This window comes from Polyergus mexicanus, unplaced genomic scaffold, assembly GCF_030449975.1.
Source record: "Polyergus mexicanus isolate NDT 795.1 unplaced genomic scaffold, iyPolMexi1.0 SCAF_14, whole genome shotgun sequence".
Lineage (NCBI taxonomy): Eukaryota > Metazoa > Arthropoda > Insecta > Hymenoptera > Formicidae > Polyergus > Polyergus mexicanus.
The window spans coordinates 2,965,265-2,983,385 of NW_027223334.1; the positions used below are offsets into that span (position 1 = coordinate 2,965,265).

At 40.8% G+C, this 18,121-nt stretch overlaps 2 protein-coding genes across 2 annotated transcripts in view; both read left to right on the plus strand.

The window, feature by feature from the left end:
- Positions 1–9,491, plus strand: part of LOC138939176 (uncharacterized) — a 97,719-nt gene extending 88,228 nt beyond the window's left edge. Inside the window, exons 2-3 of the mRNA XM_070306772.1 lie at positions 8,695–8,889; positions 9,137–9,491. Of these exons, the coding sequence (XP_070162873.1) occupies positions 8,769–8,889; positions 9,137–9,435 (420 nt within the window). The 5' untranslated portion in view covers positions 8,695–8,768 and the 3' untranslated portion in view covers positions 9,436–9,491. The remainder of the gene's footprint in view (positions 1–8,694; positions 8,890–9,136) is intronic.
- Positions 1,041–5,516, plus strand: LOC138939146 (uncharacterized). The gene is made up of 2 exons (XM_070306722.1): positions 1,041–1,741; positions 1,816–5,516. The coding sequence occupies exons 1-2, from the start codon at positions 1,272–1,274 to the stop codon at positions 2,510–2,512; spliced, it is 1,167 nt and encodes a 388-aa protein (XP_070162823.1). The 5' UTR covers positions 1,041–1,271; the 3' UTR covers positions 2,513–5,516.
- Positions 9,492–18,121: the final 8,630 nt, after the last annotated feature.

The window sequence follows — 18,121 nt, forward strand, 5'->3', positions numbered from 1 at the left end:
TATTTCGCGGCGCGATGAAGCGCGCGCCGAGCGCTTTAACGAGATTAGCCGGAAGAGCGGTGAATGTTCGAATCGGAAGTATCGAGGATATATGGAATTTGGAGATACCGAATTGTTTGAAGAAAGAACTACGCGAACATTATATAGAGGATCGTTTGTACTGTATAGAAGAGATCGGCTTCGCGGAAGAGTTCGTGCGAGGGGCGAGCGAGACGCGATTCGACGAACCTTTCGCGAATGTCGGAGCCGATGGCTATTTGCTCTATCGCAATTGGAAACAGCGATACGGAATTCCGAAATTTTCGTGGGAGGTGAATCACGTCGTGCATTGTTTCTTTAAGTTCGGTTGCCGATTCGAGAACGGAGATTATTTCGAGGAGAATGAGAGATATTGCGCGTATTGCGCGCGTAGCTCGAGTTTCGCGAAAAGCGTATCGACGCACGTGACGAAAACGGTGTATAGCGAGATGGTGCCCGCTTGCGATCTCGTCGACGAGGTTTTCGACGTGTCGAATAATTGGTGCGCCGGCTGCGAGACGAGAGCTTTGTTCTACATCGAGAATTACGACGAGGAGGAGACGTGGTTTATTTGTAAAAAATCTTGGCGTTCGTTAGACGACGAGTGACGAATCGAGAAACGATTCGGAGGCGCGCGATCTTCTCGATAGCGCGCGGGACGTCGCGACGGGGAACGCGTATCGCGCGTGGGCGCAACGGTGCGACGAATGTCTCGAGTCTCTGCGGGAGAGATGTCGAGGCGAGCACCGAGGGAGATCGACCGGAGCGATCAATTCTCTTATCGCTCGAATCGTTCGATTAACGGGCGCGAGAGACGATCTGCGTCGACGTTTCGAACGCGTGGGAGGCGGTGTAGAGGAACGCGAAGGATTCTCGTGGTCCGAGATCGAGACGGCTTTCTCTAGACGCGTTTTAACCGGCGCGGTTATTAATTTCGATTATATCGAACCTCGACGATTTCTCGAGGACGCTGGAGATACCGTGCTCGATCGAATACGCGATGTTATGAATGAATATAACGGTGTTAAGGTCAATACCGTGTTTATGGGCGAGTTCGTTTCGGGCGACAAGATCGATGTTAAGACTATTGTCACGAAGAATTATCCGCTTCTCTTTCCGACTTGCGAGAGTGGTACGAGAAGCGAGTGGTCGACGCTACTCTAGCCTCGTTGGAAGAATTTCAGGAGCGCGATAGCGGATGGGCGTTATCGCGAATATTCAATTTAACTGTGAACGTGAACAGATACAATCCTATGCACGCGGGATGTCACGTCAAATTGCCGCGAGAGATCATGTTGAAGAAAGCGGTAATAAACGTGCGATCTAATGACAATGCGTGTTTCGCATGGGCGGTGGTCGCCGCTCTGTATCCAGCTGAAAAAAACGCGGATCGGGAATCTTCGTACCCGCATTACACGACAGTGCTGAATCTGAAGGGCGTTAAATTTCCTATGAGTTTGAACAAAATTAGTAGATTCGAGCGTATTAACGACATATCTATTAATGTGTATACCGTTCGAAATAAAAAGGAGGGAAAAGACGGTTGTCGCGTTGTTCCTTTGCGTCTCACTGACGATAAAAAGGACAGACACATTAATCTGCTGTATTTTGACGATATGACGCGACGAGATGACGCGACGCATTTCGCGTGGATCAAGAATCTGTCGCGACTCGTCGGCTCGCAACTGAGCGGTAGACGACATAAATCGCATATATGCGATCGGTGAGTACTAATTAAAAAAATCGTTGCGCGATGTTGATAATGCGCGAGATTTAAAAATGTGCGTTATGTCGCAGATGCACGCACTATTTTCGAACGAGCGATAAGTTATCGGCTCACAGCGTGGACTGCGGAAGGATGAACGAGTGCGCTATAGTCCTTCCTACCAAAGACGACAAATGGTTAGAGTTTCGCAACTATAGTAGAAAGGAGCGACTTCCATTCGTGGTGTACGCCGATCTAGAATGCGCGCAGAAGAAGAAAGAGAAGAGGAGAACGTCGAACACATCTATCGTTCAGCATCACAAAGTCTATAGCGCCGGATATTATGCGCGATGCGCGCTCGACGGCGTTAGCTCGACTTATAGAGCTTATCGCGGCGAGGATTGCGTATCGTGGTTCGTTAAAGAACTGCACGATCTAGCGCTTCGCGCGAAGACTATTCTCGATACCGATGCTCCTATGATGGATCTTACACCGAACGAGTGGGAGAGATTCATAGGCGCGACGCACTGCAACATATGCGAGAGACCGTTCGGATCGAAAGACGCTCGCGTGCGCGATCACTGTCATCTGACCGGACGATACAGAGGTCCGGCGCATTCGAATTGTAATTTAAATTATAAGGATACTTACGTAATTCCCGTATTCTTTCATAATTTATCGGGCTACGACGCGCATTTTATCATTAAAGATGTAGCTAACGCTTTTCCCGGCAGCGTGGAAGTATTGCCGATAACAAAAGAAACACATCTTTTTCACGAAGAACGTTGAGGATGCGTGGGACGAGGGATGGTTCGGGAGACGCTTGAAATTGCGCTTCGTGGATTCTTTCAAGTTTCTAAGCGCGAGTCTCGAAAAATTGGCGTCGTATCTCGACAAGAGCGAGTTGAGGATCGCGCGTTCGGAATTTTCCGATCTTAGCGACGCCGATTTCGAGCTTCTCGCGCGAAAGGGCGTATTTCCGTACGAGTATGTCGACGACGTAGATAAATTGCTGGAAACTCGTTTACCGCCGCGCGAGGCTTTCCACAGTTCGTTAACCGGTGACGCGATATCCGAGAGCGATTACGCGCGATAAGAGTCTGGGAGCGGTTTCGCGTCGAAACGTTGGGCGATTATAGCGATTTGTATTTAAAGACCGACGTTCTTCTATTGGTCGATGTCTTCAAAAATTTTCGTGACGCGTGTATGAGGAGTTATAATTTAGATCCCGCGTACTATTACACGTTACCAGGATACACGTGGGACGCTATGTTAAAGTATATGGGTGTGCGATTTGAATTGTTAATCGATATCGATATGGTGATGTTCGTGGAACGCGGAATACGCGGCGGGCTAAGTCAATGTTCCAACAGATACGCGCGCGTGAATAACAAGTATTTACAATCGTACGATCCTCCGGAACCATCGTCGTATCTCATGTACTTCGATATAAATTATTTGTATGGATGGGCGATGTGTCAATCGTTGCCTTACGAAGATTTTCGATGGGTCGATGACGTTACGAGCATTGACTTAATGTCCGTGACACCGAACTCGCCTATCGGTTACATTCTAGAGGTCGACCTTGCGTATCCGTCCGACCTTCACGACTCTCACGCTGACTTGCCGTTCTGCCCGACGCGCGATAAGCCGCCTGGAAAACGAGACGAGAAACTTTTCGCTACGCTGTACGATAAGAGCCGTTACGTGATATATTATCGCAATATGCAGCAATGCATTCGACACGGATTACGCGTTACAAAAATATACAGAATATTGCGATTCGCGCAATCTCCATGGCTGCGCGGAATTGAAAAAGGCTTTTATTAGTGTAGTACTCTATTAGAAAAATATTTGAGCAAAGGGATAGAGCGCAATGCTTAGCCATTTCCAAGAAAATGATTTAAACAATATGGCTTTCATATATCTGAGTCCGTTATATCAATTAGCGAAAAGGCGGTGTAGCTCGGGCATTAAGCGCGTGACTATCACGCATCCATCTCGGGTTCAATTTTTGTCCCTGCCACTCTTTTTCTCATTCTTTTTCATACACTCTAACAACGAATATTTATTCATGTAAAATAAAGTTAATTAAATTAAATTTTTTTTAATTTGCACTTTCGGAAGGCAATTTTCTTTTAATTTATTCATGAAACTGAGCATAATTTTTGTTAAACTTACAACCTTATTATTTTATGCATTCTACTCGATATAAAATTGTTACGACTTGTGCCGTATTTCCGGAAGGTGAGGAATAAAAGATTCTAGCGCACGTGGTTTCGACTGTGAGATCACTTTATTGATAGAGAATGGCCGGGGGCCGGCACCTTCAGGGTTACCAACATTAAAACTTGCATTGCTGCTAACTTGAGAACAATATATGGTAGCCTCGCGTGATAGGGCTAAGCGCAGGTGCAATGAGAGCGGGAAATCCAACAAAAATAAAGCAAATAAAACGCCACTATTTGAACATAATTATAATTTAATACAAAATTACAAACAAATGTGTCAAAACTTATTCATCCTTATTATCAGTAACATCAACATTCTCTATAGATCGGTTACAATTATTCGGATGATATATTTGTCGTAATTACTTGTTGTAAGTATCTTTAAAGTAAAAATAAAGTAAAAGTAACTTAAGAAAACAATATGCTTTTGTAGAGATCCGACATTCCGATTACGTTTCGGTTACTTTTGAATTATCGAAGTCGATTTGCGGCGGTATTAGATTATATGACACAAAACCGCGCCGCGAGCGTAGACCAAAATACGCGGCATCGCTAATATCTTTTGATCTGTCTCTATATAAGAAGAATGCTCATACTCGAGAATCAGTACATCGAGAGCTTACGTTGTAGAGAATCAGTCGATCGAGAACTTTTAGTCTTGCTTTTCGTTTTGTTAAAAAAAAGTGAAGGTGAACGCAAATTTGACATTACAATATGGCACTTCAACGAGGAAGACCGCGTGTGTTGAACGAAGAAGTCATCATCACGTTACAAATGGACACGAGATTTTGCACACGATTCAATTGGACACAGTGCATTTGGACACAGTAATTTTTGATACAGTAGCTTTTTGGATTTGGACACATAAGAAAATACGCATCGTTTACTTGGACACCGCTCACTTGGACACTGTTCATTTGGACACCGTTCGTTTGGACACAGAAAGATGCGCACCGTTCATTTGGACACCGTCCGTTTGGACACCGTTATTTGCCCACCGTTCGTTTGGACACCGTTCATTTGCCCATCGTTCGTTTGGACACCGTTCATTTGCCCACTGTTCGTTTGGACACCGTTCATTTGCCCACCGTTCGTTTGGACACCGTTCATTTGCCCACCGTTCGTTTGGACACCAAAATTTGATTTAAGTTATAAGACGTAATCCACACCAAATTTTTGTTTTAAATAAGAAATAGGTTTGGGTTAGGTTATATCTTCCGGAAGTGGAGCCCCCCCGCAGGGGGGGGGGCGGAACCCACTGTATCCATGCATGATATCCAAATATGCGAAAGGCTAAACAAAGTGCTAAAAGCAATGTAAAATTAATGACATCATTATCAGAGATATATAAGTATGAATATATTTTATTTTGACAGATATTATAACCTTCAAATGTATCTCTTTTTCACAATTTCATATTTTACATAGATTTACCAGTATAAAGTGTTATAAGAATACTGATTATATTTTCTTAAAATGATTTTTATTTCTCTCCATCTGTTACATATTCAAACAAACAGTGCGCATGTTTCTGTGTACAAATGAACGGTGTCCAAACGAACGGTGGGCAAATGAACGGTGTCCAAACGAACGGTGGGCAAATAACGATGTCCAAACGAACGATGTCCAAATGAACGGTGCGCGTCTTTCTGTGTCCAAACGAACGGTGTCCAAATGAACAGTGTCCAAGTGAGCGGTGTCCAAGTAAACGATGCGTATTTTCTTACGTGTCCAGAAGCTACTGTATCCAAAATTACTGTGTCCAAATGCACTGTGTCCAATTGAACCGTGTGCACAATCTCGTGTCCATTTGTAACGTGTCCATTTGCACCGTGTCCAATTGTACTGTGTCCAAGTGAAGGCCACTCCTTATAGAGACGAAACAGTATGCAAGAACGGAAAAACGCAAGTTACCTTTTAGACAATACCAAGTATTACAGGCAGGAAAATGGCAAGATGCAATTATAACAAAATTATGGGAAGCATGTAAATTGCAATGTGGATATCAATTTAAAAGAAATAAAATTTTCAATAATACTTTAACAATATGCGGAAAGTGTAATTGCGGTAGCACTATAAATGGAATCGCGAAAAACATTACAGATAGTGAAACTATTATAATTAAATGCACAATAATAAAAGGAACAGGCAATTGCAATAAAAGATATTTACGAAATCCTATACGTCTTGAGATAGGTGAACAATTATATAAAGACAATGAAGGTGCTATGATTTATAGAACTAAAACAGCTGCAAAAATAATGTCACCGGGCGATCTGGAACCTCCTCATTTGTACAAACAACAAGCTCTCTGTGATGCAGTATATGAATATTCAGATCCAAAAATTTTTGATAAGAATCCGATTATATCGTTGGCTATAACAAAACGCACTATATTAACAAATATTATTCACAATATACGAATGGATCCTTTCTATACAATATATTGGTTAAAATATCAGCTTGATATTTATAGACAATACACACATTTACGGAACCCGCCGCTATTGATGCTACTGGCAGCATTATTAAGAAAATAATTTATCACGATAAATCGCGATCAAAACATATATTTCTTTATACTTGCGTGGTTAATTCAAGTAAAGTAAAATATCCGGTTTCGCAAATGTTAAGTGAATCGCATACCACAATAGCTATTTAGATGTGGTTAATACAATGGATTCAAAGCGGTGCATCTTTTCCGCGAGAGATAACTTGTGATGCATCAATAGCATTGCTTACTGCTATCGTTCAAGCATTTACTAATTATAATAATATTGATGAATATGCTGATAACATATGGCAAGATAGAGAAATACCTTCTTATATACGCATAGATGTTGCCCATTTCATTAAAAAATACGCAATTTTTTAAAAAATTACACGTTTACGCGTAAAAACATTTTATCTAGCAAGTATTAGCCAATTAATATTAGCTCGTAATATTGAAGAAGCGGAAAATATATTATTTTCTATTTTGACTGTTGCTATTAATGAAATGGAAGGAAATAATCCCGATGGAACACTCACATGTTGCGAAATTCACAAACAGAAATTAAAATGTTTATTGACAACCGAAACATTAAACAATGCAGAAAATTATATAATTAGTGATGAATTTGAAGATGAAGAGTTAGATATAAATAATAATACAAATACAGCGAATCGATGGCAAAAATGGGCAAATAATATTAGCACGCGTGTTCATAAAAATTTGAATGACAACGGCGACAGAGAAAATGCGCATTATCTTCCTCAATTAGAAATAAAACTGTTAAAAGACATGAAATGGTTTCCTCTTTGTTCAGCTATGTATCGGGATAAATTTGGATACGGAAGAGTACCTGCATCTAGTGCAGGTGTTGAAGCAGAATTTAGTATCGTTAAAACGCAATTACTTGCAAATATCAAATTACCAATGAGAGTAGAATTATTTATTTTAAAACATATTAAATATCTCAAAGGGCGCCTTAATTTAGCAAATAGCGTTATGTCAGAAAAAAATACTGAGTCCCAAATCGAAATATTAAGTGCATCACAAAATATCGACAACGGAATTATAAATACTGATATACGATCTGATACAACAATCACAAATGATGAACTTCTACAAATTGAAGAATGTCCCGCTTGCAAGAATAATGATCTTCCCTCTGATGCTCACAAATGCCACGTATGCAAAAAAAATGTTCATGCATTAGATTCATGTTCAAAAGCTATTGAAGAAGATGAAGGATTTGGACAAAAACGTATTTGTAAATCTTGTCAACGTATGTCACCTCGTATCACAAGTAAAATATCAAATCTCAACGAAATAGAGCAGTGCTCGGATTTAGTTGCACATTTCGGCCCGATTCCGTGGCTCACGCCTATTGCCCCCCACTCACCGCTCGTGCGTTAGCGACGAGACGCCAGATACGCGTAACTAAGGAGCGCGACGCTTTGTCTCAGGAGCGTTCATATGTAAGAATGCCCAAATATAATAAATAAGACAATATTTTTTTAAATGCACCGCGAAAATTATCAAAATTTTAAAAGTTTTCTTCAATATTTTATATTTCATTGATATAAAATATTGAAGAAAAACTTTTAATTATAGAGAAGTATTGTCTTATTATTATATTTGGGCATTCTTATATACGGACGCTCCTGAGACAAAGCGTCGCGGTCCTTAGTTACGCATATCTGGCGACTCGTCGCTAACGTACGAGCGGTGAGTGGGGGGCAATAGGCGTGAACCACGGAATCGGGCCGAAATGTGCAACTAAATCCGAGCACTGAAATAGAGAATTGGCGTGGATTAGCGATGCCAAAATCAAAATCACGATATTTACATAAATATCTTAATAAAAATGAGTTTATATTACATGATATACTTTCAAAAATTCCCATTTTAAGCAATGGTAATTGTTTAAAACTAAAAGCTATAAACATAAAAGGAAGAAAACTGACGCTGGCAAATACTTGCGCTTTTGATAGCGTATTCCAATTATTTTTAGCAGCGATTTATGATAGCAAAGCATTTGCAAATAAGTGCAGTTTAATGGTACAAGAAAATTTATTTTTTCAAATGATATTACATACATCAACAAAAGGAATCTCAAGAAATACATATTATAATCGTGCCAAAATTTTGCAAGATATTTTCTCGATTGAAGTAGGATCTCACAATTGCGGTTTTATTAATTGTGAGGTTACTGTAGCATATTTATGCACAAAATTATTTTTGACGATTCCAAGGCTGCAAGAAACATCTTCGTGTGACGAAGGATGTCCTATACGAAAAAAATATTTTCCAACATTGCAAATTCAACATGCATTTCTCAGAAGAACAATTCAGTAAAATGGTTGAAGAACATTTTCTTTTGGGCGGCGCAAATAAATGTTCCAGAACAAATTGTATTGGTGTAGAAACAACTGCTCCACCTCAAGCAGGTATAATGAATATTTTTTAAATATATTTATTTATATTGTAATATATGATACTTAGTAGAGAGAGATCCGAACAGATAAATGTAATGCAATAATGTAAGAATATGTATTGCTAAAATGAAAACACAGTAACAAATGTTTATAATAAGTATTAGAAAGAGAATAACATTATTTTTTCTGTTAAACAATCTCATCTATATGCATTTTATTATGTTTTATATTTTATTTATGATATAATTTTATTTCGCAGGTCATTTCATAATATGCGAATTATATGATATTGAAAATATTAATAAAACTATACGACTTTCTGACATACCAACTACTCTAAAATGTAGTTTTATGTCTCAACCATATCGCTTAAGAGGAGTGGTTAATCTAAGATCTTCTGGAACACGTAGTTCCGATCCAAAAACAATAGGACACTTTACTGCTATTTGCCAAAGAAGAGATAATTCCTGGATACAGTACGATGATTTAAAAGAAACAGAAATTACTGTATCATCAAATTTCAACGGAAATCTACAATTATTATTATATACCATTTAATATTATATACAGAAGCATTACATAATATTATATAATTGTTCATGTTAAATGTTAAATGTTTAAATAAGATGTTTTTTAAATAAATTAAACTATAACTAGGTTTAATAAATGAAATGTGTTTAAAATAAATAATTTTCTCAAAAAAAAAAAAGACAATTACGATTTATATAAAAATCCAAATCACATGAAATAATAATATAATAGATAAATTTATTTCTAAACAAAAATAGATTGTAAGAATTGTTATTAATTCATTAACTTTTATATCCTTTTGAATAGATGTAAGAAAATTATTAAATGTTGTCTTGTAATACAATTTAAATATCTGAGATCTAAGATTAAGATTATCTACAATAATCTTTTATATTTCACATATCAGTATTAATTTAATTCATAAAAAAAGAATTTATAAAAAGAATATATACTAAGATTCATCAAAATATAAACTAAACATTTGCACAATTGATCTAATTTTTTTTTATTTATATGCAAGATATGAAAAAATTATTGAGTTGCATACTTTGGTCTATCAAAAAATTAATTCAGACATAATATATAAATTTATTATTTTATAATTATAATATATAATTTTATCATATAGAAATATAATAGTAGTTCTTGCAAAAAAAGTTACAATACAATAATCAAAATGCACGTACCGGAAAAATGTGGGGTGGTTTTATTGTGAAGGGGTTGTAGCTCAATAATCGAAATTCGCGTATTTTACGAGCTCATAAATCGATAAACAATATTTAGTCGGAAAATAATTAATTTCTTTCATTTTAAGTATAGTTATCTCTTGTGCCGGGGAGATGTGGGGTGGTTTTATTGTAAAAGGGTTGTAACTCAATAATCGAAATTCGCGTATTTTACGAGCTCATAGATCGATAAACAATATTTAGTCGGAAAATAATTAATTTCTTTGATGTTGAGTATAGTTTTCTCTTGTGTCGGGAAGACGTAGGGTGATTTTATGGGTTAAGGGGATGAGCTCAAAAATTAAAACTATATTAGCTTAAAAGCTCATAAATAGCTCCTAATTCTGCCGCAAAGATTGATTGAATATTTTTATTTTTATGTGGTGGGGGCCCGTGGGCGTGGGGTCTCTCTGATGTAGTGCATACGCCAGTTTCCAGAGAGGCCCCCTGAAACGCCCGAGATAGGCCACCCGGAGGGGTTTTAGTGGGTAGTCCCCGGCCGTTTGTTTAGGCCGGGGGTAGTCCCACATAACCCCGCCTCGAACCCCATCGAGGCGGGGTATGCGTAAAGGCATTTCCCCTCCGTTACAAAAAAAAAAAAAAAGGCTGAGTCGATATCGACTCAGCCCCCCACCATAAATATTAAATTCCTGTGTAGTGCAACGAGCTCAAAATTTTTAATTTGCGGGATATGAAAGCTCATAAATAGCTCATAATTGTACGCTATTTGTTTTTTTATTTTTGCAAAGTGGGGGGGCTAGCTCGATAGGGGTGACACCAGCAAGGATCACAACAGATCAAGGCCGACAATTCGAAGCCGACCTCTTCCGACGTCTTGAGCAACTTACGGGCTCAGCACATCTCCGAACAACGGCGTATCACCCGGCAGCAAACGGGATGGTTGAACGCTTCCATCGGCAGCTCAAGGCAGCAATAAAATGCCACTAACCAGACGCATGGACCGAAGTACTTCCAATCGTACTAATGGGCATACGAGCAGCACACAAAGAAGATCTGAATGCCACCACAGCAGAATTAGTCTTCGGGGAACCAATCCGCCTACCCGGACAGTTCCTCAAGACCAAGGAACGACACTACAAACAAACAAAAGCGACTTCGTCGAACAACTACGGAAGGCAATGCAGAAATTACGACCACAACTTAAGCGTCATGGACAGACAGCTACGTTCATATTCAAGGACATGAACAGCCTGCCGAGAGTATTCGTACGACAGGACGCACTCACAGGAGCATTACAGCAACCCTACGACGGGCCATACGAAGTACTCAACAGGGGCGAAAAAACATTCAAGCTCCGGATCAGAGGCAAGACGGTGAACGTCTCCATAGACCGGCTAAAACCAACTTACACACTGATAGAACAGACGACGACAGAGAGCTCCGGAACAGAAACAACGGAGGAAGTCATCCCAGAAGCCACACGGACAAGAAGTGGACGGCAGATGCGGCTACCAGTCCGATTCGCACCACAATAGGAGGGCTCTACCTCAACCAGGAGGGTCCTGTGGCGGTTCGACAAACCACCACAAAAGTCAAAGCGACCACCCGGTATATGTGCCGACGAACTCCGACGCGCAAGGCGCGCAGAGCTCGCGTGCACGAACGAGCCGCGAGAGCTCGCCGCGAGACGGCTAACGCCGCGAGCGCTACCATTGAGTGGGATCCGTTGAGTGGGGCTTATAAGGCCGCGCAACGGGCCCAGACGGCGGGTCGTCTAGCTAACGGAGACACATCCCGAAGCAAAAGACAAGTATAGAGCGGAGAAATCCGCCACCAAGCTTTTTGGCTACAGGAGACTGACGCCGAAGGCACAGACGCAGCGCAACCTTCCACGGTCCATACTGCCGCCCAAATCACCGGGCAACGAGCGGACAGGAAGAACAGAGGGTCCACAGTCGCTGGAACCACAGCCGAAGGAGAAACGTGTAGGCTGTAGCCTACTTCCGTGGTGGCTGATTCCGATAGACTTGGAGACGCCGCGACTAACGCGGCCCACGCGGTTCTTCCTTAAGACGTAGGACATACGCTTGAGACGCTACACATCGCCCAGGGAAGCCTGGACCACACCACCATTACTGTCTCCGCTCCTGGCATCATCAACGCATTCGGTGTCACGAGAGACGCAGACGCTGCCACCCAGCAGGGTACATCGCGGCACCCAACCTTCCGGGATCGACCAGGCGTCGCAATCAGACAGCGATTGGAAACCTCCAACGCGCGCTTCCAGCACGCAGACTGACCCGGAAGTACCCGAGCAGCCGTCGACACCGAACGAGCTACATAAGGCCTCATCCACAGGCGGCCGGAAAACGCTTAAGAGCGAGCGGCACGAGCAGCCAGCCACACCGAGCAAGCGATCTAAGGCCTCATCCACAAGCAACCGCCGAGCATCGCTTGCGGGGTAGGGGGTGTAACCCCTCCCTTCGGGCGGGGAAGGGAAAGGGGGGGAGGCCACCCTTAGGCCGGGCGCAGGAGCCCGATCCCTCCGGGGCGTGTTCCGTCCCGGAGCCCTCGATTACCCAAGGGGCAGGTGGGAAAGGGGGATGGAGGTGGAATAGCCCCTACACCCTCTGATCACCCGTTAGAGGAAAGCGCCAGAGGGCGCGCCCTGAGGTAGGGTTACGGAGGAGGGGCGCTGGGAAGCGCATGTGTGGCTCGGCGGTGGTTGTAGAGCGTAAGCACATCCCGCCGTCGGGCCGGGAAGCGCCAGGTAGGAGCCTGGCGCCACGGGGGGAGGGGGTTTTAGTGGGTATTCCCCAAGCCGTTTGTTTAGGCCCGGGGGGAATCCCACATACCCCTGCCCACTGAAATGTGGGCAGGAAACGCGTAAAGGCATTTCCCCTCTCTGCTAAGGCTAAAAAAAAAGCTCCGTTTGCCTACATTCCCGATTGCCAACAGCTTCGTTTGCCTACAACATTTTGCCGACAGCTTCGATTGCCGACATTCCCGATTGCCTACAGAGCGATTGCCTACAAACATTATTGCGTACATGTAAAAATTAAAAATACGAACGTACGTTTGCACATACACATTGCACACATAACTTCATTGCACACATGGAGATTGCACACATGACATTATTGCGCACATACACAATTATTGCAAACATAAAATAAGGAAACAAATTTAAGAAATTAGGCTCTCATGTGACATTACAAATTTTAAATAATCGCGGGCTAATTGGAGCCAGAACGCGGATAGTAGTGCGTTAGTTTCAAAGAAAAATAAGTTTTTCTATGAAACTGAATATGTGCACAGGGCACGAAATTTACTTGGTGCTATACCAAAATTTTTTTTTTAAATAATCTCAATTTGAGATTTATAATAACCCCTCTTTAGACATGGGAACATGTATGGGAGGGATGTGGGAGAGGAGAAGGAGAGGGGGAGGAAAGCTGGCAAGAGGCGGTGGAAAGAATATTAGGAGAGGAAGGGGAGGGGGAAGAATGGATGAAGGAAGTATTGAGGAGAAGGGAGGATAAGGCAGAGGGGAGGGAAGGGGAGGAAGAGAGGGAGTGAAAGAATGAGAGAGAGTGATTGAGAAAGGAAGGAAGGAGGAGAGAAGGTGAAGTAAAGGATTAAAAACCGGAAGCGGAGGTCCAAAATAGATTAAGAAGGGTTAGGAATTTAGCGTGTGTGTGTGCATAGGCAGGAAGGAAAGATAGAATAAGGATAGCATAAGTTAGTTTAAGTAGTTTAAGTAGTATAAGTTAGATTAAGGAAATGTATGTGATAAGCTAAGGGATGTAAATATTTGTAACCCCTTTGGGGAACAATAAAGATATTCTATTCCAATAACCCCTCTTTACCCCCCTGGTTAAACAAAGGCGTGAAAAAATATCGGGGCAAAATAACGCCGTCTTTCAGCCGGCGTAAACTAACAAATTTAAGAAATTAGGCTCTCATGTGATATTACAAATTTCAAATAATCGCAGGCTAATGGGAGCCCGGTTATTAGTAATAGATATTATAAGGCGAATGAGAGGTATCGGTGGTGTGGGGTCTGAATAGCTCAGAGGTAAGAGCAGTCGCCTGGCAAGCGAAAGACTCAGGTTCGATTCCCGATTCAGCGACTTTGGCCCGATATTTTTTCACGCCTTTGTTTATCCAGAGGGGTAAAGAGGGGTTATTATAAATCTCGAATTGAGATTATTTAAAAAAAAAATCATGGTATAGCACCAAGTAAATTTCGTGCCCTGTGCACATATTCAGTTTCATAGAAAAACTTATTTTTCTATGCACTGGCAGAGATCCTAATATAGCTAACTTACTCTAATATGACAATGCGCGGTATATACGGTGCGGATCTTACAGTCGAGCGAGTCGCGGTATATGTACAAGCGATCTTATAATCTAACAAGTCGCGGTATTGATACAGAGTGATACTAGAATCTATTAAGACACGGAAACCCAAGCGGTCTTACGATTTTACCGGTCACGGTATATACAGAACGGTACTAAAGTACGCGGAGACCAAAATGGTTTGCGGTATAACAGGTCGCGGAGCAGACAAACGGTTATGCGATTTAACTAGATGCGGAGAACGCAGTACGATCTTATGAATTAGCAGAATGCGCCGTCCCAGCAACCGGGTAGCCCGGCATAACGGATAGCCCGTGGCCTGGTTTAACGCGAGATGTTAGGATGCGTCGCCTCAGCAATCGGGTAGCCCGGCGTAACTACGGGTAGCTCGTAGCTTGGTTTAACACGAGAGGTAGTTTCGGATCTGGAGTTAATGAGAGGACTCAGAATCGGGAACTGGTAGCGATACGCTCGCCGGTCCGCCTTATATACCGGTGGCCAGCTTCTCACTCACGCGAGTCGGCGCGTGGTGGGGCAGCCCCACGGTGGAGCCGCGACGAGTAAGTCTCGATCGCGCACATTACCGATCGGACACGACAATATTTCCCAATCGGACATAGGCTCGGTCGGACACAATCCCGATCGGACACAGTCTCGATCGGACATAGGCCCAATCGGACACAATTCCGATCGGACAGATATGATTGCAATTGGACACAGGCCTGATAGGACACAGGGCCGATTGGACACAGACCCGATCGGACACAGGCTAAATCGGACACAGTTTCGATCGGACACAGTCCCCATCGCGAAGCTAGGTCCATCCGATAATTATTGTGTAGATGGGAAAATGTATGCGTGAACACAGTGGGTTCCGTCCCCTCCCCCCTACGGGGGGGCTCCACTATCAACAGACTAGACACATAGGTTTGCATTGAACTTCGCTTCGCATGGAAAGTTGTAGACCTATGTGGAATCTTACTACGCATTAAAAAGTATATGCGTGCAGGCAATATGTTCCGCCCCCCCCCCCCCCGTACGGGAGGGCTCCACTTTCGGAAAATATAACCTAACCCAAACCTATATATTTCTGATATACTGTGTCCGATCGGGGCTGTGTCCGATCGAGCCTGTGTCCGATTGCAACCATATGTGTCCGATTACAACCATATGTGTCCGATCGGAATTGTCTGATTGGGTCTATATCCGATGGGCCTATGTCCGATTGCAACCATATGTGTCCGATTGGACATGTGTCCGATCGGGTCTGTGTCCAATCGGGAAATATTGTCGTGTCCGATCGGTAATGTGCGCAATCGGGACGATCCCGCCGCGATATGGGTTTAAGAGCTTAGGGACGTCATAAGCGCCGAGCCTCGAAAAGCGCGCGGTGGATCGGACCGCTAGACCGCTAGTAACAGTATCGTTACAACGTTCTTCATCATAAGTCGATATATTGTAGATGGATTCGAAAGAAGAGTCGATGTAGATGGATTCAAAGGAAGAGTCGATGGATTCGAAGGAAGAAAACATTCTTCAATTCTTCTTTGTTAAGTTGTATTCAATCCTTTATCTTACGTTATCATTTTCATGGTAGATAGCGTTGTACCAAAGTTTATAGTTTGATCGTCTCTAAATATATCTTCCATTGTATCGTACCATTTCCAATTTATTCATCCACGTTTTGTATTTGTCTTCATATTGTTATCTTTTATGTTTTTATACGACTGTTTTAGGTTTCTCATCTTGCGGTCTAAAATATCTTGATTGATATTATAATTGTTTAATTTGAACTCGTTAACTATTTCTGTCTATAATACTTTTTTTAATCTTTATGTCATGAAATCTTGTTTTTCTATTAAAAAATTTTTGTAGAAGCAACTTAGTGCTTTGTTTCGTCCATGTAAAATCTCCAATTTTTGGATTTGTAATTAAATATACTTTATATATAATACATATATGTGTGTGTGTATGTGTGTCTGTGTGCATGCTATATGTATTTTTCTTTTATATTAGTTACAAATACATATCATTTTTTCATCTGTTATGCCTACTACTTCATTGAGGTTATATGATCGCCAAGATAAGCTTTGAAGAACTCTGGATCTGTGAACGGTGGAATATTATATATAATTTATAGATAATTCTGCATTAGAATGTTAATGTTATTATAACATATATAAAATAATAATATAAGATATTATTAATTTAATTATTAAGAATAATAATTAAATTTATATATATAATTTCAGTTTCATACATATCTATAATTTTACATACTATTTTGCAACTTCTTATGTATGTCTTTCGTCGTTATGATATTATAAATAATATTATTATAATTATAACAAGCCTCAAATTCACCAAATTCCTGATTCATCTTGCTGTTCACCAGTAATAAGTATTATGCTCTAAGACTTGAGAAAAGTTCCCCAAAAAACACTTAAAAATTGTGAGAATTATATCTCGTAAATATATTGGATGAAAGCCGGTTTAAATTTACTATTTCTCGATTTCTAGCTGTCCACTACTTGCACTCATTCACGCTGCACTACGTATCAAGAGACGCGGTAGCGTCTCGCTAAGTATATCTTTCGTCGTCTTTTTGTTTACTGTAAACAGACGCTACCGTATATTATTTACCGGAGTGAGGACGTTTTTGAAAATTTTAGAAAATGAATTCGAAATATCTCATACGTCGGACCATCCTTTCGAGAGATGAACATATCAATCGAGAACATGGATTTTTCCGAATATAATAATATCAAAATGACACTGGTACTTGCACTTGATGTACAGATCTCGATATTTCATATGAATTTTTCGGCCAAAAAGGTGTCACTTTTCGAGACGCAATGTTTGTCCAGGTTCACTGATACGCCGCTAGACGTATGTCACTTTGTTCGCAAGACGCCATATTGTTCCAGATTCATTGATATGTATACGCACGCACACATATATACTATATACAGAAACATTACTTATAGATATGTATTTGTAATAATATAGTATATACAAATATTTTTTAACATATATACGTTTTCTAAAATGTAGTTATAAATATTACTTTATGTATATATATTATACGACACGAAAAGACTTGGTAACATAATCAAATAAATAATTAAATAATTAAATTTAACTTTTAACTTTTATAATTTTAACTTTTTCGGACATTTATCTGTCTGCCCGATTTCTAATCAATCAGTCCAATATCTGAATTCCTTATGTTGTGATTGCATCAGAGATTGAACTGATCAAAATAATTACATTTTTAATCTCCAGTTGCTCTTTGCAAGCTTTATATAATTCTTATAGCTGAATCTCAAATGCGAAATAAACGCATCGCGAGTCGCATAGTGATAAACAAACGAACTAGCGACTCAATACTATTTTTATGTTATATATCACAGATGTAAAAAAAGTGCTAAGTATATCTTTCTCTCGTCTAATAATAATTATGTCTCTGAGCAACTATCAGGTAAGATTCATCCTTCCAGATTTAACATCTTATAGATGAGAGGTATATTATGGAATGCCAGAGGCATTAAGAATAAAAGATGGGAATTAACAAAATATATACAAGAATATGATATCTGTATTATTGAGACAAAATTGAAGGCATATGACAATCTTAAGTTTGCAAGTTTTATCACTTACAAACA